Genomic DNA, 24228 nt, shown 5'->3' with positions numbered 1-24228 from the left:
TTAATCAATAGGAATAATTTGATAGATGGAGGATATTTAATTTTAAGTTCATTCCAAAAGAAAAAAATCCCTCTTCACAGTTCGCACATTTCTGCAATTTCAGGTGCGAACTAGTCAATCAAAGCCGGATTGACGAACCTTCAGCACCCAAAACCCAAATCTTAAACTTAACAAAGGATGAGGCAACAAATGCTCCTCCATGTACATATTTGCACAATAAAAAAAACTTGTGAAAATGGATTTCCCTCAATTGATGATAGGTGTTCCCGAATTTAGCACGTCATCAGGTGATCCCTCCACAAACCTACGCAACTCCTTTGGCAATGGGATATTAAGCTCTGTGCAAACTAAATCGATTACTTTAGCAGTTACAGTCCCCATTGACATCTTATTGATAGTCACAGCTATTGCAAATCTGTGTTCTATGTTGCAATAGCCAGTAGAGCCACCCATACCTGAATGCCCAAAGCCAACAATGTCGCCACTCATTGTGTAAGATCTCTTAAAACCAAGCCCAAACTGCCCATCTGGAAGGGCAAGATTTTCATATTCTCCAACGCCCATGAAAGCATCATGAATCCGAGGGCTACAGAAGAGCTTGCTAACATTTCTACCATCAAAACTATCACCTTCAGATGCACAAGGTTTGCTACTGCTAGAGTCGATAGGAACTCTAGTGTAACTGTTACCCCTTGCAGTCCTGCGAGAATTACCTCCACCAGAACTATCATGTTCTTGCCGTTGGTGAAAGTTACCAATCTTCTTCGATGCAGTCAACAAGTTTTTGATATTTGCAGCTCTATTTTTCTTGCAAATATTCTTAGTAGGAAATTTTGGAGTGTGAAGATGGCTTCCAAGTGGAGGCCCCGAAGAAGAATGGGGTGCTGGCACCACCCCTCCATCAACAAGTGCAGCATAGTAGCGTGCAAGTGCACGAGCTGAGCAGTGTCCATTTGCAGCTGGTATGATGGCTCGGCGAGCTTGGAGGGTGTTAAACAGAGAAGGAAGACTGGTCAGCTGCTGCAAAATATCTTGTGGCTGGAAGCTGGAAGGTAGGTCTGAACGGTTGCCAATAGTAGAGATCTTGTTTAGATCATCCATGTCCAAAGTTAGCGTGGCCAGCCGGGACTCCACTCCTGGGAAAAAGCATCACGTGATTGATCAATTAGAAGAACAAAGGACACTAACAAAATATCACATCATCTGCAGGCCCTGCAAAAGAAGCAAAAGATAAAGAACTATTACCAAAAAACAAGTGATGGAACTCAACCACTAAACAAAACCAAAACAATCAACGATGCACGTTCAAAAGGATTGCTGTAAGGCAAATTTGACCAGTAAAAAGGTGACTGCATTTTCCTTGTGGCTACGTCACCACCCCTCCTCACCCCAAAAATATTAAAAAACAAAAAAGATCTAGTCCACAAGTCACCAAAAAGAAACAATAAGCACCTTAGCAGGAAATGGAATCCCCAAAAAAAAAAGGGCTCTTGGCAGATATTCCATTCAAGGACTCTTAGAAAGGAAACAGCTACTATAACTGTTTAGTGTTACCTGATCAAGTGCTGAATTCAACCAAATTAAAGACAAGTTACAAGAGACTCTAAAGAGCTTTGTCTTACAGGCTGATTAAGGACATGGGCATCGGGTGATAGATCAAGAATCTATGGTACTTGATTTAACAAAGGCAGAAAGAAAAGAGAAAGGAATATGGCTTAGGTTTACAGTGCAAATCAAGGTTTTTAAAGGAAAAACAAACTAGAATCTACAATTGGGAGGAACTTTAGCATAAATCTTAAAAACAGTATCATTACCATTTGAACAAGATAAATAGAACGAATCTAATAAGACGACTTTGTAGATTTCTAATCGTAAGTTTGAACCTAAAGGTTACAGGGCAATATTCTAATCTATGCATTACTTTTCAGCTTCAACCTCAAACCAGCTACACCATCAGTTTCAGCTCTAAAAGCATCCAAGGGATACAATTAGACCCAAAAAAAAACCCACCATGCTTCCTTTTGCTGATGAAAGAGAGGCGAGAACCACAGCTAAATTGAAGTTAGATGAGGAACTCATTCACTAGAAACCGCCCACCTCAACACCAAAAATTTGGTTGTCCTAAAGGTTAAATTGTAGTAATACGTGGATCCCATGACATATTAACTATATTATGTCTCCCTACTACCCCACAACACACAGACTTCAATAAAAAAACATGCGCTTAGACATACATTCAGGCACGTGTACGCATTCACAAGATCCAACTCCAGACTAACATCAATTTCTTAAGTCTTTTCTCTGGTAAGGAAGATTTAAACATTCTGCTAAAGTTTACCAAGTGCCATAGCCATAATTATCCCACATCTGCCGCAGGCTTTTCAAACTATAGCATGTGCTACAAGTCAGCTTAATAATGGTCAAATTAAACAAGTCATTTGACCATTGTGCCTCCATCTGATATCAACAGCTAGCAATGGTGAGTCAAGTTCAAAGATACTTTAATATTGAACATCCAAACACACAATTCTAGATCCCTCCTAAAAGCTTGTGATTATAAAAATTCTAGACAATCTACCCTGATAGAACCAAGCAAGATTGCACAAACTATATGACATATTTTGATTAAATGTTTTATTCATGTAACTCTCAACTATATAAACAATATAATAGGATTTGGTTCTATTTTGGGAGACTGGATTTTTTATGTAGACCCCACTTGTTCAATCAGTTATATCTAGAAATCAAAATATAAAGAGTTTAAATCATGCCTGGAGGAATTCCAACATACAGCTCGCCATCAATCTTAAGAGGATGAATAAATGCTTCTTCGAGAATTTCCTGATACTTCTTTCCTGATGCATGCTGTTCAAACGGCAATTGGTTAACAGATTGAAAAGTATAACAAAAAGGCTGTCTATGGTTCTATTATGGAAATGAAATTGGACTAGAATGGAATTGCATTCTCAAAATATGTCACTTAATGTGAATAAATGCCATGCCAATTCTGATTCTGATGGTAAACCAAACACACAGAAAAAGGCAAAAAAAGAAAGGTGTTGAAGTCCACAAGTTACTCTAGTCAAATATCATTCTAATGCGTGAAGTTGGAATGGATAGACCTTGCCATGGCAAGGCAGGTCCAAATATAAAAGGCAACCATGGCCAGTAGTTTACTGCATCAGTATACATTCATATTATCTTTAGTACAGCTTAGTCCGAAAATAGATATTAAAAAAGTAAAGTTCAAAGTACAATAAAATTGCTCAACTCTCTAGTTTCTTCATGCTACAATTTAGAGACAATTGCAGTTTTCTTCCCTAAAATTTAGGCACTGCATCAGCCATATAAATCAGGTCCATAGTACATCTACTTTCCTCTAGAAAAAGGACAATTAACAGAATTCTGTTCCTAATTGCCATTTTGACCTGACAAGGCCACTGGCAGAATTTGGGCAATTGCTACTGGTGAAGAGCCACATGCAAGTTAGTCAAAACAATAAGGAAAAACTTTTTACTCTTGGAATCAATTGCAAAGTCATTCTTACCTACTTCTCCCTTCAATTTTTATGTTGATCATAACTTCAGTAAGCAGATTTTTGAGAAAGACAATTTTTTAAAATTTACTTATAGAAAGCGCAGATAATTTTTGTAAACGGATCTAGATGTATTACTGTTTTCCGTAATTTCCACATTAATCTGATCATTGATGATGAATGATGTCAATTGCCCTTTATTTGGTCAAAGTGAAAAAATCATCAACAAATTTGTTTTGTAGGAACAATATTGACTACTTTAATGAAAATTGAAAACATTAAGGACCATACTACTTTTTTTTATACCATTCGGGATCAATTTGGTGCATTGCCCAAACTTTGGGACCAAACTGCAATTCTATAATGTCGAACTGCCAGAATACCTCTATAATGCCTCCACAAAGCCAACCAAATGACAAATAGTGGTACAGCTGCTGACTGCCAGGTTCAGTTTCAGGGGCTGTCATAGCCATGCAGTTCAAACATTCATCCCAATCAGTCATTAGCAATGGGTTCTCCCGCATAAGCTCAGCTAGAGCATTATGCAGACCACTGGTGTGGTTAAGCACATGATGAACCTAGCAGAGAGAATAATCAGTTGTAAAACAAACAGAAAACAGAACCTTTGTACAGCATTATGAAAACATGCAAAACTCAATTTCAAAGCAGATTCTTAGGTTGAAATACATTGTGAAGTGTTGGTCAAACTCTTTCAATAACCCTCTATCACTTTCAATGATGCTGTAAAGTGCCAAACCATATACAGCTCATATCCACATATTAGATATAACAGGTTTGTTCTGGAGACCAAATTAGAACAATTTAAGATTCCTTACTTCCTGAGAAGTCTACAAATATTTCCAGTAGATATAACAGGTTTTTATCAGCAAAAGATGACATGAAGAATAAATTGGAGCATAAAAGCTCACACCTTTATTTGATCTTTTCCATTTGATCCAAATCCTGGCCAAATGTTTTGGATGTTATCCTCAAGCCTCAACTTCCTGGTACATGAAAACTTCAAGCAGTCATTCTTCTGCCTATCAATTTAAACATCTGGCTACTCAAGAAAGCAATGAAGTAGAAAAGGGAGTGAAAATAAATGAACACTACTCATAGAGAATCAACATCATGTGGAAGTTAAGCCTATCATGTATATTCTTACAAAAATGGAAAATAATATCAGTTTTCAGTAAAATGCCCTCACAATTATTGGCGCAGCCAGAAAATTTTTGCTGTGGGGGTAAAATTTATAAAGCTATGCTTCGAGGATATTTTCATAGTCTTTATATCTCATGTATTCAAAATTTTTTATTTAAAAAAATTTCTAGTCCAATTGAGTAACCAGTTCTAGGTTCATTTTCGAGTTATCAATCTCTGCTTCATTTTTAAAGCATCCTGATGTTAGGCTAGCTTCAATTTCAAATCACAGTAGAAAATAAGAAAATTAGACAAATGTACAGCTTGCAAGATGACAAACATTTTGTAGTTAACTGCCAATGTGAAAGAATCAGATTGGAATTTGATGTAGAATATATTTCATGTCTATCGGTCTTTCAGCGTTTTCTTTAAAATATATAGCTGCCAAACCTCTCTCCAAATAATTTTTTTAATTAATCAACAACCAATACCAAATTAAATAAAAAAAAGAGTGGAAACAAGAAATAATGTACGTTCACTTCATGTAGCTCATACTTTAATGTAGCTTACATACTCCAAATAAAAGTCATGATAAATACTATACAAGACCTGATAGTCATTTGTATAGTTTAACCGTGTCAGTGCCTTGAGGGGAAAACTGTTGAATTTACAATTGTCATTGAATTTTGCAGAAACTAGCAAAAATCTATACACTACTACACGTTTTGGAGGACCGTGGCTCTGTTACTGCTCCCAATTGGAGCATAGATATTGAATCTGTTAAAATATCATATCTGGTGCAAAATATGATAAACAGAGATATTTCTATGACCCCAACTTTAAAACAATCCAATTTTCAAACTTCTAGGGATTAGCCTTGGAGATTCATTTGCATGAAATTTGCTGAACCATAGTTGGAATATGTAACATTTTTTTTTACCCAATATCAAATCATTTTTGACATAAAATAGACCACCCAAGGTGCTCATACCCTAATCACTTGTCCTCCAAAAAGCTTACTAAAGATCTGATCAAAAAATGAAATGATCAATTAAGTACAAGACGAAAAGTTACAAGATTTTCAGATTTCATGTCCATTGATAAAGAAAATGGACCCTGCAGAGATGGTTTTGTAAAAGATACTGCAAAATATTGCCATCGACTATATCTGGCATTTAACAATTTATAAATAAATAAATAAGAGAGATTAAAAACCCCAAAGCAGTTATATATAATGACTAAGGACTTCCAAACGATCAACAATTATTATCTTTAGCGTGCAGAAAACTCAGGCTCTAAACTTTTATCTAGATTGTCACAATCAGACAGCATTTGAAATGATACTTACATTGGAATATTCTAATAAGAGTAATAAGTCAATTAATTCAATTAGTTACTAATATCTCTTCAGAAATTGAATTTGATGCTAACATTTTTTTTATTGATAACTGAATTTCATGCCATTTATCCAAAAATAAGTACTAAGTAATACTCGGGTGGCCAAGTAAGGGTGGACAGATACAGGTTCATCAAACAGTGCATGTGCATACTGTTCTTGTATGCACAATTTCAGTAGAATAGGCTGCCTGTCAAACAAGAATCAACAATCATACAATCACGAACCACTAAACTTCCACAACTTTAAAACTGAAACTGAGAAGATAATGACAAATTGATGAAGCTTGACACTGTTGGTTGGCTTTTTCTTAAGGAGTAAATACATGAAAGGTCATACACCATACAGATAACAAATCACTTAGTCAAGGTCAATGTCATAAAAGGCAAAGGCATTAGGCAGGGCATTTTGCCTCCGCCCAGGTGAGGCGAAAGCCGGGCTTGGGGTGGAAGCCTTACGAATTTTGAATTTTTAATATTTATAAGTGTAAATATATATATGATGAAAATGAACATAATTTTCAAATTTTATTCCATAATAATTCAAAAAGAGTTTCAACCCCCTTCCAGCCCTATTAGTATCTATTTTTCATTACTAAATACTAAATTTAGTATTTAGTAATTTCCTTTTTCTAGTATGAGATAGGTGCACTATTCCACGGTGGAGATTGTAACTTTCTATAAATTTCACATTAGTCATTTAATGACTGAACACTTATTTCTTTTTTTGAGGATCGATGAATCAAATGATATTTCTGTTCCAACTTTTGCCTCTTCTTCTCCCGCTGAATCAAACCTTTCCTTGCTACCGTGAAAAAATATGCTAAGCATGCTCAATTGGGTTAAATTTTTGAATTAGATCATGCCACTTTGAAATCCAATGGTGTTTTTTTGTGGCAGTCCAAGGGGATGGTTCACTTTTGGACACGCTTCATTTGCTTTGCTCTTCTTTTTCAGTCACATTTGGCATGGTTAAAGATTGGAGAAAATGAGAAAAACTTCATCAAATATACAAACAACTATCATAAAAATATGTAAAATTAAGAAACTTTACAAAAATTAAACTGTTACAACATATGGTAGTAATAGTAGTATGAAAAATATGGTAAAATAGTGGTTATGGACATCTTAAAATGACAAGGGACCGTGAATTTAGAAATTTAGATTTCTATATTCTTATCATATTGTATTACCATCTAAAGATGGTAACATCTAAAAGATACTAAGTTTTGGGTTAGATAAGAAATAAAGATAACATGTGAGATAAGTTTTAAAAGTCAGTTAAAATAGGAGGACTTATTACTAAATAATTTCTAGCAATTGCCCTATACCTCTAAAGTCCAGCTGCCGTCAACTGCAAATCATCCCTCTTTGTCATCCCCAAATCTCCTTTGCACCCCAAATTGACAGACTCTCAACTCTTCTTACATCCTAATAAACTTTTCCATGGTTCCATATCATCTCCCCACTTATCATTAATGGTAAAAACCATTTAGGAATCAATTAACAATGTTTATATTTCCTATCCTATTTCGCTTTCTTCCTCCAAAATTCACGATTTCTGATTTCTGTTGGGTCGTGAAGAGTGCTGGGGTGCATGCCCAGGGGCACCTCCGCCTTTGAGGCGACCTTTGGGTGTTCACCCCACAACAAATATACGCCCCCTGCAGCCCGCCCTGCCTCTTAATTTCCATCTAATGAAGCTAATACGTATTCTTTCTTCTCATTTTCTATATTGACTTTCTCATCTTGCTTATGAATCATTAGTTACACAATCTATATATCCTTATCCGCTGCATTAAATATCAAAACATTATGCAGCCCAACATTCACCAAGTTGATCTCACACCAAAGCTGTATATTAAGCAATTAAGTGCATACCCATTATCAACTAGCCAATGTAACAGCCCAGATGTGATTCCCTTTGTTACTGAGAAAACTGGAAATAAGCTATCAGGTTGAACCGGTCGAGGATCATATCTTCCCAGAATTCCAGCAGCAGTATCAATGATCACTTCTCCATCTTTGTAGGCACATACCTTAAAAATAATATAAGTTAAATATAAAGAAGGAAATATATAATTAGGAAGTAGGACATGATTAACACAAAAAAATAAAACTAAAGATAAAACCTAAAATAGCTTTACGTGAACTGGACTTGTTAAGAGAGATGTATTAATGATGGCATTTCCCAATACTATAAGATGTTAAGGAGATTACAGCGACACCAGCATCATTCGATTAGCAAAAAAGTTAAAGTGCCATCAAAGAAAGAATACCCAGATTTTCGTAGACAAGTCAGAGAATTTCGCTAACTGCACACTATAAGATAGTAGAAACCTCACATTGATACGTCAAATATGTTTAATGTATTCAAAACTGCCATTTAACAAGCTCAAAGCCAGCAACACTCCAAAATGAGATTCAAATTGCCAAGTTGGTTCAATTTAAATACAATCGACTAAAGGATACGATACTTCTCTAACCTCAGATAATAACTTGATACATGACACCTAGAAAATATAATTAAACTTCTTGCTCACATCTATCTAGGATCATACTTCACCCATCTTCATAAGACTCAACTTTGGTCTGCAATTTATCATTTTGCAAGTTACTCATGTTGGTCTATATCGAGTGGAAATAGACAATAAACAAACTAAAGGTGACCTCATACAAATAAAATTCGCAAGCTGCTACCAAAATCATAGAATTGGCATAGATATAGGATTTGAGCACCTAAATATATCCAGAAACGTTAGAAATAAATGCATAGATTTTTGGTAAGTACCTACAGTTTATTCATTAAAAGTTGAGGCATCCAATTGGTTGTATCTTCATTATTTTAAAGCAGCTCTGCTGAGGACACAGAACATCCTACGGCAAGTGCAATATTGGCAAGCAAACTATAAGCTCATCCACGATAATCGCACACCCAGAGCTGCAAACAGGGACTAATTTAAGCTTTCAGAAGACAGATATACAGAACTTTATAACCTCCAGAACTTTTCGTTGGAAAACATAGGTGTTCAAAAAATTGATTTCAAAACCTCTATCTTCTACACTAATTGTTCCCTGCTGATGATTTTACTGAGATAAAAAAAATTGATTTTGGAATAAAATGATGACCTCAATTTTCTAGTGAGAGCCTTTTGACGAGATTGAAAAGAACCAATATGGTTAAGTTTCCTTTTCTGGCTGGTCTTGTATTGAAATCAACCAATTATAGAAGCAAAAAGGAACAAAATAGATTGTCTTTAAAAACACCTTCAGTAACTTTTTGGAAGAGCATGTACCAAGGACGGCACAACTCAAATAACAAGCTTGCTTTGGGGTGGATGATGGCACCATTATCAGTTTTTAGAGTGACATTTGTTGTGGGGACAAAGCTTTTAAGTATAAATATGTCCCATCATTCAGCAAATTGCAATCAACCAAGGTGAGACTGTTGTTGTCATCGTTACTGGAAACAGTTCAGGAGTGATATGCCAGTCACCTATCCAAAGAGATATCCAAGTGCCCTAAGTACTCCACAAGCAAATTTTCTAGCAGATGTTTGTTTGTAAGTGATAACCAACACATTGATGCGGTGAAGTGGAATGGTGGAGCAAAATGTGAAATTTCTGGAAGTACTATTATACTTTGCCGAGAGGTGAATCATCAATAGAGTTTCTTTCAAACAAAAATGAGGTACTATTGCTCCAAGAAAAGTGGCATTTCTTTCTTAGAAAGACACCCATGATAGCATCCTAACAGGGGAATAACTTGAGAAAAAGGATTATGATCTATGTTAATTGCTAATTACTTTGGCTAAGATGTGAGGATGCGACAAGCCACCTCCTCTTGCACCGTCCATTTTCAGCAGAACCACGGCATAGAGGGTCCATGGATCAAGACAGTAAGTAAGGTTCCAAAATCATTTAAAAAAAGAAAAAAGAAAAACTCCAAGTTTTTGTTGGTACGAGCATTCTCTATTATTTGAAAGGTGAAATGGGTTGTGTGGCAATGTGTACAGAGCCTATAGTTCATAACTTGGAAATTTGCTCCGAAAGGAGAGAGAATGAGGACATTTGGGATATGTAGAGGGTACCAACATTCTTTACTACTTGTGACGTGAAATGGTTAGCATGAAAATATGTGCAGAGCCTATAATTAATAAGTTGGAAAATTTTCTCTGAAAGGAGAAAGCACGAGGACATTTGGGATATGTAACCCACTCTTTACATTTTGGACACAGGAGAGAGAGAAAAAAGAGAGCTTTGATTGGAGACCATGAGAACCAGTTAAAATTCAATCCCAGGACACCCCTGACTGTTGAATGAATGGTCACCAATCAACTGATAGTCTATATGATTCTTTTGATAGGGCCTATATTGTATAAGAAGATAACTACTTGTTTCTCCTGAGTTGCATCACCTTAGTGCATTTTAATAAAACTACTACCTTCATGGATAAGAAGAGGAAAGTACAAAGTACACAGGATTTGGTACCTCCTTTTTGTGTTTCTATCTATACATTGGTGAGTTTTAGCATGGTGAAATTAAGAAAACAATTGAACTGCAAAGCCTAGAAAAGAAAGAGCAAAGATGACAAGCAAAACAAAAGGACAAGATTCTCCAACATAATAAAAAGGACTTTCACCTTGCCAAGTCAGCAAGGATTAGAATGGAAATACCCTTGTCCTGACATGTAGGAACAATATTCCAATATGTCAATAATTTGATATTCACAGAAAATTCTGACTGAAATTGCATTCCTGCCTTAACTTGTTTACAGATAAAGCTGATTGAAGGGGAAAAAAAGCCATGAACACACAAGGAAAATTATCCCTCACTTCCCTTTCGACTAATTACTTAAAGAGCTAATGACTACTTATTGAAGATCAAAGAAAATTGAACACATTAAAGGAGGCTGGCATGAGTTTTTTTTTTTTTTTTTTTTATAATGAGTGGTTATAAATGCAAAACTGAGTGCTAAAAAGATCTTAGTAATGATCAAATAAGAGTAAAACAATAAACCATGGTCATTCACCTGGATTCCAAGGATTTTATTGGCATTCCCTAGTTCAGTTAGGAGATTTCTCAGCTTGACTTCAATATCAGAATGGGCAGGGCTATTGAAGATCCAATCTTTGTTCAGTGACGAGCCTTCACTATGGCTCCTGAAAGTAGGTATAAAATAGATTAGATGACACCTCTGGGCATGGCCAAACACGAGCAATATAGACTTTACCTCTGTAAAACAGATTCAGCAAATGGTCTCATAATATCAAAATATGCTATTCGAGCATTCATTGTCGATGAAAGCCCTGAAATCCTTGTCAACAACTAAATCAGAACCCAATCCTCAAAAACAAGCAATAAAGAAAAGCAAAAGATCTTGAATACCTCTGAGCAGATTGATGACACGGGTAAATATAACAATATCACCTGGGAAAGCATCAACCTGGATAGAACACCACCAGCTTAACTTGGGAAATGAAATTCACCTATAGCGTGTCAAAAATACAAAACACAAAAGATGAAAACAAACTTACCGGATTAAAATATTTTATTTCATTTTGGTTAAGATTCATCTTTTCTTGTATGAACTTCATATTTCTAGCCCTTTGCTCAGCTAAAGATTTGACATTTTCCTACACCAAACACAGTAATGAGTCCAATGTAAAACAAAGGGAATTGGATACTATTGGAAAACAAAAAGTGTCTTAACAAGAGCTTCATTTGCTGGTCTTGATGCACGGAAAAACACATTTGCTATCTCCATCGCCTGCTCTGGCATGTCCAAGCGTAACTTAAGGCCCATTTCTGCAAAAGCAGATAGGAGTGCAACATGATCACCCTGCAAAGACACCACAATTTTGCAGGTAAAAGGAGTAAAGAACCATCATAATTGAAAGAACTAATATCCAGGAACTGCAAACAATTACTCAAACAGAAAGCATTCTTCTAAATGAAGCACTGTTACTGATGAATGTAGCCACAAAGACGGAGTCTTTGTGACAAGAAGGGACAACTATGGTCAGAAAAGGAGAGATGCGGCTTGGGACAACAGTGGTCAGAAATGAAGAAAGGTGGCTTGGGACAACTGCTTGGAGTTGCCGCTAGCATATGGACATCATACTGGTTCATTACACGTATTTAAGAAATTTGAACATATTCTTAATACACTTCATTGATTCTTTGACAAATTCATTACTTTAGATACAATAGCATGTGATCTAGCAATTAAATTAGTTTAAGAAAATGAGACGGTATGCAATATTCCTTCTACAAAAATAAGTATACAAACAAAGTTAAATTTGTAGAATAAGTTATGATAAATCAAAAGAAATATAATTCCAAGAGAAAATGTCACAACCATGCTGAAAAACGTCATAAGATGATAAAGGAAAGGAATAATTAACCATAAACCATTAACAATCCTACCGAAATGTAGTAAAGCAAGAAAAGATATAAATAAATAAATCTATTGAGCACCAAAAGAATCACACCTTATTTAATTAAACAATGTTTCTATTGATCAAACAAGCTAAAGAAATTAACAAACTTCTAGAAAAGATAACAACATCAAGCCAAAAAAAAAGAGAGAGAAATCAAGACAAGATTGTTTAGGTGCAACTTATATTTGTTACAATGATTATGGTAGGAGCAACTTATAACATGGTAACAATAACAACACATAAAATCATGTTAAATCACAGATAAAAACTAAAAATAAGACAAATTCAGTCTTTCTATTAGCCGGTTGAAGTAGAAATGAAGAGCTTCTAGGCCCAGTTTGGAAGTTATAAAAAAGAAAAATTTGAAAAGAAAACTTCAATTGGGAAAGAAAAGGAGGAGAAAGGATGACAACTTTCTTCTATGCTGTTTGGGATTTATGGACGAGAAAGATAACTTATAGGAACTTAAAAGGATTCACCCACACAGTTTTTATTTATTATTTTGATGCTTAAATATGATATTCAAAGCTATAAATGAAGCAAACTCACATTCTCTCCACTTTCTTGTGAAAACTTTCTTAAGCTTTCATCCTCACATTCCTCCACATCTCTAGGTTTCTCGCACTTAAAACTGTCTGTCAAAAAACCTCTACTTTCCCTTCTGTTCTCTCCTTCACCCCATTTTTCTGAATCCAAACGAACACCTGAGCTCTTTCATTTACTGGCTGGATGAAGTTGCACTGAGATTAGGCTACTGAGATGTTTCACGCAAATTTTTACCGTCTCTTCTCGCTATATGTCTTCATTTCTCTTTCTTTCTTTCACTACCTTTCCCCCCATTATTTTACTTTTAGCCTATTAGGATGCATAACTATTTGAGGCCATAAGTGTAGGATAATGTTAACGAATATTCTAAAGTTAAGGTGCAGCAATTGCCCACACTCATCAACAGAGACTGCTTCTCTCACAAATTAACACTATCATACCCTGTCATGAACTCTCTTTTAGAAAGTCATGCTAAAAAGAGTTCCAAGTTCTGCACCCAGGCACACGACTGGCATATTGGCATCAGCAACACAGACGGTACTTCTCTCACAGATTTAAGAATATCAATCCCTGTCATGAACTCTCATTTAGAAAGTGATGCTGGAAAGACTTCCAAGTTATGCACTCACGTACAAGACCAGCATGTAGCATTAAGTTAAGACTATTACACACAATAACGACATACACGATTTGTACTGGTCAGCATGTTTGACATTTGTGCAATTTGAACTTAAATGCTACATTAGTTCATTAACTTCATAAATCAAATAAAAAAATTTTCACCCAGTGCTCTTCAAACTCCATATAGGAGGAGACCGCAAGTAGATCCAGGATGAAACCAAAGAAATGTCAAAAACCATCAAAACTGGTTTGTGTAGACAAAAGCTTGAAGCCACCAGAAACACAGAAGAATAGAAAGATCAAGCACTTCAAAAAGCACTGCAAATCTTTCTTAACAGTGTAACTCCCTTTGTGTTTTAGCAAGCAACTCTACCATTCTCAAAATTTATAGGATTGAAGATCGCATACACCATATACCAAAGAGAGAGTGCCATAAGCCAAATGGACTCGAAAACTCCCGCATGGTAACAGGGAAAAAATGATTAATTCAGAACCTTTAGATATATGTAAGTTGACTAGCTGTGAGTAACTGAAGCTGAGAAGGGCTTTGCAGATTCAGCTATCAATGTGACCGTTAAAGTTAACCTTATCATGGACAATCTTTTCCCATCACTAATATTACCCCTGGGACATTGCAGCATACTGACCTCAACAGATGCCAGAAACATTTTCGCTAGAGCTTGTTTCATAGAGCTTGATAGTGATTTAGTGAGCCCAAAATCAAGAAGGATTGGACGATGTGGAGGTTCCTTGCTCACAAGAAAGTTTCCTAGGATATACAAGGTGTGCAAGCATTTTGTTAGACAAAAACCATGAATCTCCTGCATAGTCATGCCAGTGCACATGGTGGGTATGAAGATGCTGTACCAGGATGAGGGTCACCATTAAAAAATCCATCAACATAAATCTGGTGAGCATACGCCCGTGTGATTTCTTCCACGAGCTTTTGTTTGTCAACACCCAAAGCTTGTAGTGATTCAAGGTCATTTAAACGAACACCATCCATGTATTCCAGAATGAGGACATTTTCTGTTGACTGACAGTACAAGCAAAATATAACACAGGGTAAGGATTGATTACTGAAGTAGAAATAAATTGGAGATATATGTAGTAGCAGTCAGCATAGTTTCAAATGCCACCTAAAAGAACTTGCTTGTCAGCAATCCACTAAACCTCCTACATTATTAAGCATAAGTCATCAAGACAAATATATAAATGATACCAACAAACAAATTGCAAATGGATACTTCCCAAACTACAATCCAAGGAAACTTAAATTCCCACTCGCATACAGTTACATATACCAAATATAACCCAATTAACAATAAGTTCATTAAGGAACCCTCAATGTCATACCAGTAGGGAGTCTAAGTCCAAACAAGACAAGCTGTAGGACCCTAGGACAATACTGTATAAGAACAAATATGAGATATTTCCAGACGCATGAAATGCCAACTATGGCAATAATCATTAGGCACACAAGTGACAACTACTTGCTATATCCCTTTTAACAAGGAAGTTCAAAGTAAAGCTCACCACTATTTTAAACTTCAAACTGCATTTCATGCAACCATGTTTCATGAGAAAACAGTTTCCCCAAAATTTACAGATTGTGGCTTGTTTACATAATTAACAGGTCCATGAAGTGCAAAAATATGGAACATGAATGTCAGGATCACAAGTGACAAGTAACGTGCTATATTGTTCTCAAGCAGGGACACAGGCCCATGTAGAGTTCTCCACCATAATAAACTTCTTGCTGTTTTCAGGGAAACTGAATTCATTAGTAATATAAGATACACAAATACACAGACACAGGCATGCCTTCTCTCTATCTCTGTGCCTATGGATGTGAACTGAGGGCTTCAAATTCTATATTTGGTTAGTACATGTTTAAGAGGTCTACACAAACATTCTCCCTGTCAGTAACTATTTTTTCCTGTCCATTATATATTATGGTAAAAAAAAATGAATTAATTGCTCCACCTATTATCTGTAATTCTAACAAAAATGATTTTAACTGCAACTAAGCACTTTAACATTAACCTCCCATTAAATTTAACTCATTGTAAAGGAGGAATAGATATGGCTCCACTTTCACTACAAATGCATGAAAATAGTATTTTTGTCTGAACAACTCTCTTGCTCTGTCTTTTCTTTTGAATTATAATTCCAAGTATCTCAAAGAGGCAGGGTTTGGTAAGCTGAACATAGAATAAGTGATCTAATTAGAGTGGTAGATAGCTCATCCAGATAACCAATCTGATTAGAGTGACAGATAGCTCATCCAAAGAATCAAATTCATCAATGTCCAAGGTTTCAAGAGCACCATAAAAACTGTTCTGGAGAAGCTTTGTAATACTAAGGGTGCATTTGATAAAATTGAAGTCTAAAATCTAAAATCTAAAGTCTGAATCCATTAAGTTATTGAATTGTTAAGTATTAAATATAATACATATGAGTGCATATCACATTCAGTGATAAGTGAATAGCTTATCACTTAATTTTGGGAGCAAGTTTTCCCAAGGAAATTCAATGCCATTTAATTAATTCAGATATTCAATTTTTGGTAATCAAGCGGTCTAAATATGTTAAGATCTAAATCCATTAAGTTTAAATGCTGAACTGAGTCACTAAACATGGCCTAAAATCAATTTTAAGAGCAGTATCACACTTTTGTTGACTTCTCAAGGGAAAACTGTATAAGAGCCTAAAGGAAGCATCACTACACAGCAACCAAAATCACGAATACAACAGGAAAAATGAAAACTGAAAAGCGTAGAACCTGAATAACTTCTGGGATCAGTACATCAACATGATTGGCTGGTACATCATCACCATACTTGCCAGTGCATCCTAAATTTTTGGAAACTTTTCTTATGTTTTCTGTAAGTGAGGAAGAAATCATCAAAAACACACAAAATGAGGCTTGCATCATCAAAATGAAAACCATTTTGCAAATGACTTAAAACTAACCAGCCTCATGGTTGAAATCCAATTCTTTAGGTGTTTCTTTGCACCATTCATCTATCATTGGATTGAAGTCATATTGAGGCTCTGCCCATGCTATCCAGTCAACTATTGACTTTGTATTCTTCAGATCCTGCAAGATGAGGATAAACCTAATGGTCAATTAAAGCTAAGCTCCAGACTTAGTAACACCCACACCCCACACACCCCATATTTCTAACACGAGGACCGAAGAGTTACTAACCTCCAATATTACTGCCTTAATGCCATCATGCTGAACTTTGACAACTACATTCTGTCCATCACTTAGAGTTGCGCGATGAACTTGAGCTATCTAAGGAAAATAAAGGATACCAAGGAGTTAACCCAAAAGATTAATTAGTCAGCGCTTTTTTTTTGGGTAAGATACTCGACACTGTTTAATGTCAAATAAGCATCAAAATGATCACTGTTCGACATTGATCAAGTTCCAATTACGAGACATATATCAGGATGTCCAATCAGTAAATTACGCTTAGAAATAGAACTTTAGGAAATGGAAAAAAGGGAAAGAACAAATGAGAAGAAAGAATGGGAAGCAGCACTTTCTTTCTAAGACAACGAAAACCCATAAGCACTCAGCTATATCCAATTATCATAGCACATATAGATTGACTGCAACACAATGAAACATCTATTTTGCATCCTTTGAAGACAGTGAAATAATACCAGAATTGAGGGTATTGTGACATCATAATGATATAACATGCTGACAACAGTTCTCAGTGTAACTGTCTTTTGTTGACAACCATAAATGAATCAATAAATATTTCAACACATCGATGAATGGATACATGCAACTGAAAGTAGCTTCATTCCAAGCCAAACATCGAGAAGCAGTCAAAACTGAAAGAAGCTAATGTCATCCTCCAACCAAAAGCCCTATAGTTAGTGGAGCAAACACACTAGTTGCAAATTGTATGATCCATTCCCAATTAACTCCACATACGCTTAATTACGTACGGTGCCTCCATCACATTACAATTACTTCCAGTCTAGACAAATCTGCAAATCTTTTAGTGTTCCAAATTGTAAACCATGTCCACTGTATGCCAAATTTAAAATTCATAAGACATTTTGCATTTGGTACTAAAGAATTGCCGCAATCTCCAGGGTACACTGGCATTAGACCTATGCCAGTGGACTACAGAGCATGGGTACTGCCCAACTCCCATCCCCCTCTCCATCCCCTCCTTATACACCCGCATCTACTTGAACCCCCCCCCCCGGGCCACTACCACACAACTTGCAAAAGCCTAAATAATAAGCCACCTCCACCAGCACAATTGCACCATTCCCTTCCACTCTCCTTTGCCAACCTTTATGCCTCCTCCACCATCACTTGTGCAGTGCTCTCCCCAGACCCACTACCAGTCGCTTGTCAGCACTGTACACTTCAGCAGACTCCCATCCCCATCAGGAGCAAAATCCTGCTGTTGTAGCCTAATTAGCCTCCCCTCCTGGCAATTCCACATTTTCCTTGCATTCTTCCTCTTATGGATGGTGTGCTACTTCTTATACCAACAGGCACACAATCCCATAATATTCGCCTATCACCCCTCGCCCCCCCCCCCCAAAAAAAATTAACAACAACAAGAATTAAAAAAAAAACAGCAAAAATTTCTTGAAAGCTCTATCTTTAGCATGTAACCACCCACATATTCATCAATGTGCCAGACAGAAAATGGAACCATGAGGAGACAATGTTGTCCAACAAAATTTGCAGTGAAATTGACAATAAGCTAAACCAGGCCCTTCAGTCAGAGACTACCATATACTGATTGTGTTGCGGGATAACATTTAATGGATAGTATGCAACATACTGCAGTACATACTAATACCTAATGCATACTTTTAAGGTTAAGATTAAGAGAGGTTATGCTCACCACCTTTAACTGCAGAGCAGTTCCACAAAGTTCACAAGATAAGCACACAAAAACTAGCATAAATACTTTCTTAAAAGGATCATCTTACCTTTCGCAATAGCCTAATTTTAAAAAGCAAAGGCTATTCAATTGCGTATCATAAATTTTGGGATAGTTCACCTAAAAAATAATGTACATGTATTTGCATTTTGTCACAATCTTTTGTAAGGCATCGCCACATGGCCGCCTGCAAATCCATTCAGTTCATCCATTCGACTTGATATTACCATTAACAGGTTTACGGCTACAACAGTTCTTATCACCAGTCCTTGAACTTGAGTATTTCAACAGCAAGCCCATTTACTAAAGTCTCAATATTGCCACCAGGGCAATTTTTGGTTTACATTTCCTTATATTTAATTCAATCTACTTCATGTATAGAAGCTTACCGATGCAGTCGCAAGAGGCAATTCATCAAAATTCAAAAAAATCTCTTCCATGGATTTCCCCAACTCCTTCTGTATGGTTTGGCAAACCTGTTGAACAGACATCAGCTGGTGATTCCCATATCCACTATGTTCAGGAAATTAATATAAAACCAGCAACTACACTCATATAAAGACTAGCAACAAAAGGGGAAGATAGATAAGTTGATAAGGAAAGTTAGTTTCACTGAAAGAAGCATAATAAAAGCCCTATCTATAGTACCCAAATAGATCTTAAAGCATACAATGCAACCTTTATTACTTGGAATTGACATCCCAGATTTCTAAATTTTCAAAATATTTTTCTAGACAGGTGTAAATAATAAATATAGGATTGGACCAGTGACCTGTGATAAAAGTTGCAAATCAAACCAGAGAGATATGCAATGGGTTGAGTTCAGATGGAAAAGGAAACATGTTAGGCAGATGAACCTTCCAGATTACATATTAATAGAAATTTAGGATAGCATCTTGAGCTGTGTATATATGTTGTACACTGGCATCAACATAGTTGGATCAGAAGGAAGCCTGCATGGGATTTTGTTCAGCACCAAAGAGAGGCAAAGCAATGGAGGTTATAGTAGAGGGACAGGTTAAAAAAAAATCTCTCTTGTGAGGTGAGAACATTGTTTATAGATAAGACCAAAAGACATACACGCTGCTCTTTGCTCACGGGCAACTAATCTCAGCAAGGGCAGGAACTGCAGGTGGCAATTGTAGCAAAGTGCAACAACGAGCGCATGTTACAAAGCCAACATGTTTGTGAAATACTACAGCCCTGTTTGGCACTTGAGTTTTTTACCAAGTTTGTCTGCTACTAGTTTTTTAACAACGTTAGCTACAGTAACCCAAAAAACTTATCAAATTTTTTAACCTATCAAATTTTTTAACCTACACACTTCAAAATATCTAATACACAAAAAAATTTCCCTTCCTCTTTTCTTCTTCTTCCTCCCCACCCAACCCACCACGTCCTCCGTCGCCGACCACCACCTCCACCGCCACTTCCGGCGCCGGTCACCTATTCCGACGCCAATTCCTGTGTCGGCCTTCCTCTTTTTTTTTCTTTCTCCCTCTCCCTCCCCCTTCCCCTTTGACCGATCTGTTGGTCCTCCCCTCTTTTTTCTTTTTTCTTTTTTTTTTCTTTCTCCCTCCTCTCTCCCTCCCCCTCCCCCTAGCTGCGATCTGGTCGCGAGACCAAATCGGACAAGGGGGAGGGGGAGGGGGACTGCAATCTGGGAGGAGAGTGGGGGAGGGGAGGAGGGGGGGAGAGAGAGATGGAGAAGAGGGGGAGAGAAAAAGCAAAAAAAAAAAAAATCCATGGCTGCAAGTTCTCTGGCATCGGGAGGGCGAGGGGGAGGGGGAGGAGAGGGAGAGGGAGAGGGAGAAGATGGGGGAGAGAAAAAGGGAAAAAAAAATTTTCCCCTGGCTGCTAGTTCTTCTTCGTCGGAGGCAGAGATGGCGGGGGAGGGGGAAGGGAGAAGAAGAAGAGACGAAAGAAAAGAAAAAAGAAAGAAAGAAAGAAAAAGAAAAAGTTTTTCATCCTAAAAATTTTTCCTACAACTTCTACAGTAAGCTACAGTAAAGTTTTAGACAAACACCCAAAAACTCACTTGCCAAACAGGGCATACATTTTGCAACACAGTGTCTTATGATGTGGATATAGTTTAACCATGGGACTTGCTATAATATAACATCATAAAAAGAAGAGTGTGCATGTTGATAAACATGCGCATGCCATGCTGTCAACATCTTTGTAGGGCAGAACATGTTTCAACATGATGACTTGTGATATCAGACACGTATATGACATAGGAATCCTGGCAGATGGCAAGATGTAATGGGCAACAAGAACAGCATACAGGAGGGAAAATATGAGATGTTAGATTGGTTATAACAAATGTACATCAAGTGATCAAGCTAAGCCAATCCTACTGGGACATAGACCTTCTACAGTTTGGGCACATTTAATTCATGTGATCACACCAGATTGGAATAACCAAAAGTATAGTGCACTACCATTTTCTGTTAACATTTTACGGTGGGGTTAAGATATCCCAGTAAAAGGCCTTGATTAACAGTGTAACTTGAATGATTGAGATCCTCCTAACTTATCGTCCACACTAGAAGACATACTCCAACTTAGCACCAGACTGAAGTAGGCCCAACTTGAGAGTTCTATTACCCCAACTTAGCACAACTTGGTTCTGAATTAGCACAACATGGTTGAACTTTAGCTAATTAGCCCTAGCTATTTAAGATAGCAACCACCATACCAATCTCATCAGCTAGGTATTTAAAACTCATCACACATACTAAGGAACAAAAGCCTCTTCTTGATTCTGAACTAGCAGTAGGCACAGAATCCAATCCCAACAACCTACGTGCCCTTGCCTATTCAACAACCTATGTGCCTTCACCAAAGTCATAACAACAAAGTTGAAATTGTTCTTTTATTGTGACTGCCATGACAATGACTTTGTTGCTATAACAACTTCATAACGTTTTTTCCAGAAGCTATACTCCAATACAACATGAAGGCAAGACAGAACAGCTGTTTCAGTGAAAGTTCACAAAAAGGAATATTAACGGCAGAGAAAGTAGATGAAAGTTCAAGTTCATGTAGATTGAACTTTCATTAGTACGCATAGCATCATTTGCTATCCAAGTGTTTCTTATTGTTCACCCTAAAGTAATAAAATAGTAGTCAAACTATACCTCCCTCAATTAACAAAATAGTAGTCAAACAATACCTCTTCCAAGGGGCGAGGAGGAAGAGAATCCTGTAACTGCTTCAGAAGGGAAATATAGGCCTGAGGAAGCACATCAGCACGAGTAGATAGATACTGTCCAAGCTTTACCCACAAACCCTCCAGCTCCACCATCACTTTAAGAACACGTCTAGCATTACGTTCGTGAGCTTTCTCCCAAAGAGCAGCTTTCTTTGACTTTCTTGTCCATTTATCTCTCTGCTGTAAAGCCTTCAAGTATGTGATTCCAAACAAACATTTAGAAAGAGAATTCCACTAACAAACAAGAAGAAAAGATTTCCCATTTCCACAACATATTAAAAATGGCTTTATACACTCCATTAGATAATTACTGTTATAATTCTCCCAACACGATTTATTAGAAACACATGTGCCCTTCCATATAATTTCAGTAAGACTCCATTATCAACCAACCATCACAATATTAAAATGCCACAAAGTATCCAAAGCCATTAAGAACCCATCCAGTAACAGACAAGCATCAGTGGAGATAGGCGTACCTTATAGTCCAAGTATATTACGAGTGCCAACGAGAAAACTCTTATGCGTCTCTTGTATATGTTTCCCCACCCCATCTGAAGCAGGTTTATAGCCAACTTTCCTCAGAAAACCAGGACTATCAATCTCCACTAAGGGAAGGGAAACACATAAGTTATTAAAGTATAATGTTAACAGCATATAGAGCCTAAAACATTCTAATATAATCTCAACTGATAAGTATCACTTTTTATAAGAAAGGAAAAGTATAAGATTTGATAAGAGTACTCGTTTGATTCAGAAACATAGAAAGTCGTGACTCACTTATATTTAGAGCAGCATTTTATAAGTCTGTCTCATATAAGCTACCCGATTGTTAATGATTCACGATGTACTGACCATAAAAACAAAGTTATACAATCTACCTTCATATCCTCTCTCTTTACCATAAAGCTTAGTCATGTTATGTTAATGTATTAATCACTCTGACTTTACCCTGCCAGGTCCTGACTCACGTCTACATTAATGACAATTTTTTTTTTTTTTTACTTATAGGTGCATTACAGAGACAGATTTATAACGATTTTCAAATTTATGAAAAGGAAGCTGGTGGCTCAGACATCTTTCCATGTAACTTTGGCAAAATTTGCCTTTTTCCTAGCAAACAAGACTAGCTCAGAAGGGCCAGATCATTTCCCATACAAGCATAGCCCACTACAGTTATCACTAAGAAGGTAATCAATTTAACACATTTGAAGTTTAACCCCTAGAAACCAAATAAAAAAGAGTGCATAAGCTCCTTTCACATTAACACAGCTACAAAACAAAATACATATCCATTGCAGCCAATAGGATCATCACCTCAATCATGCTCGTTCCACGTTGGAAAAAACAGTTGTACAACTAACAATCCCCTTCATTACTAGCTGACTAAAAGACGCTTAACAGCTTGTGGTTCCAATCAAATACCATAACTATACATAACCAAAAATTTGCCCAATGCACAATACCCTCGCAGTTTCCAAATTCTCCAAAAAAAAGAAAAAGACAAAAAAATCATTTCTTTTATGCCACGAGAACATAAAAATCGAATTTTTTTTCTTTTCTATCTTAGTTTATGCATCATAATACCGGCACCCTGGAAAGCAAGAAAGATTCAGGCATCCTTAAGCAACAAGCAAAGAAGCTCTCATTCTTATTCATCCAATCGATTAAATTCTCAAAAGAAAAAAGGGAATGGCAACATAAAACCCCAAAAAAATGAAGCAGATAAATATACAGAACAGAACCACTGAAAACAACTGAATGGAAGAAATTTGATTCACAACTTTACCAAAAAATACAAAAAAAAAAAAAATAACTGAAATACAAAAGAAAATAAGCACAAAATTACAGGGCAACAAATATACCAAATTAATGGATTAAGATTTACAAACAAGTAAAGAGAGACTTACATGAAAATTGAATTGAAAAGAACGGTTGAGAGAGAAAGGCAAAGGGGAGAGAATATAAAACTGTAAACTGTAAACAGCGTATATTATACGAGAACGCGTTAGATAGATTCTAAAGAGATGGCCTTGAAGCCACCACAATGGACGGTGCCATTTTGTTCATAGTAGTGGAGTCTTTTGTCAAATGGAGCGATCGCTTTCTGTTGACGTTTCCTCCGAAACGTTAGGATATTCTGTTGACGTTTGCCTCCTCCATTAGTTTTACGTTATTGCCAATTAAAGAATGAAATTTAACATCGTCCGTTAGTTTCTCAAGTTTAAACGATTTTCAAACGTACCTTCCAGTCTTGCGGCGTGTGGAATTTCTACAGCGAACCGTCAGGATGCGCGTCATCTATACAGTCTGTAGAATTATAGCTATATATCTATATATTTATTGTATATATTATATTATAAATAAACGAGGATAAGGGAATTTGAAATAAACATTT

The 24228-nt window shown here is 36.5% G+C and overlaps 1 protein-coding gene across 4 annotated transcripts; it reads right to left on the bottom strand.

The window, feature by feature from the left end:
- Positions 1–33: 33 nt before the first annotated feature.
- On the bottom strand, positions 34–23973 carry LOC113705841 (uncharacterized). Of its 4 annotated transcripts, XM_072063294.1 has the most exons (19): positions 23741–23973; positions 22310–22438; positions 21792–22019; positions 19003–19089; positions 16894–16983; positions 16656–16782; positions 16465–16565; positions 14547–14715; positions 14327–14448; positions 11783–11911; positions 11607–11705; positions 11458–11515; positions 11303–11378; positions 11102–11231; positions 7952–8109; positions 4467–4539; positions 3919–4113; positions 2772–2865; positions 34–1136 (listed from the first exon to the last, which is right to left on the bottom strand). In XM_072063294.1, exons 2-19 carry the CDS (start codon positions 22382–22384, stop codon positions 247–249), a joined length of 2901 nt encoding a protein of 966 aa, XP_071919395.1. In that variant the 5' UTR covers positions 22385–22438; positions 23741–23973; the 3' UTR covers positions 34–246. The 4 variants fall into 4 exon arrangements, with proteins under 4 accessions (XP_071919395.1, XP_071919397.1, XP_071919396.1 ...); XM_072063296.1 differs by lacking the exons at positions 21792–22019; positions 22310–22438; positions 23741–23973 and adding an exon at positions 19694–19993; XM_072063295.1 differs by lacking the exons at positions 21792–22019; positions 22310–22438; positions 23741–23973 and adding an exon at positions 19386–19653.
- Positions 23974–24228: the final 255 nt, after the last annotated feature.

Source organism: Coffea arabica, chromosome 8c (genome assembly GCF_036785885.1).
Source record: "Coffea arabica cultivar ET-39 chromosome 8c, Coffea Arabica ET-39 HiFi, whole genome shotgun sequence".
In the NCBI taxonomy this organism is placed as follows: Eukaryota; Viridiplantae; Streptophyta; class Magnoliopsida; order Gentianales; family Rubiaceae; genus Coffea; species Coffea arabica.
The sequence above is the reverse complement of the archived record's forward strand: the minus strand, read 5'-3'. Positions and strand labels throughout refer to the sequence as shown.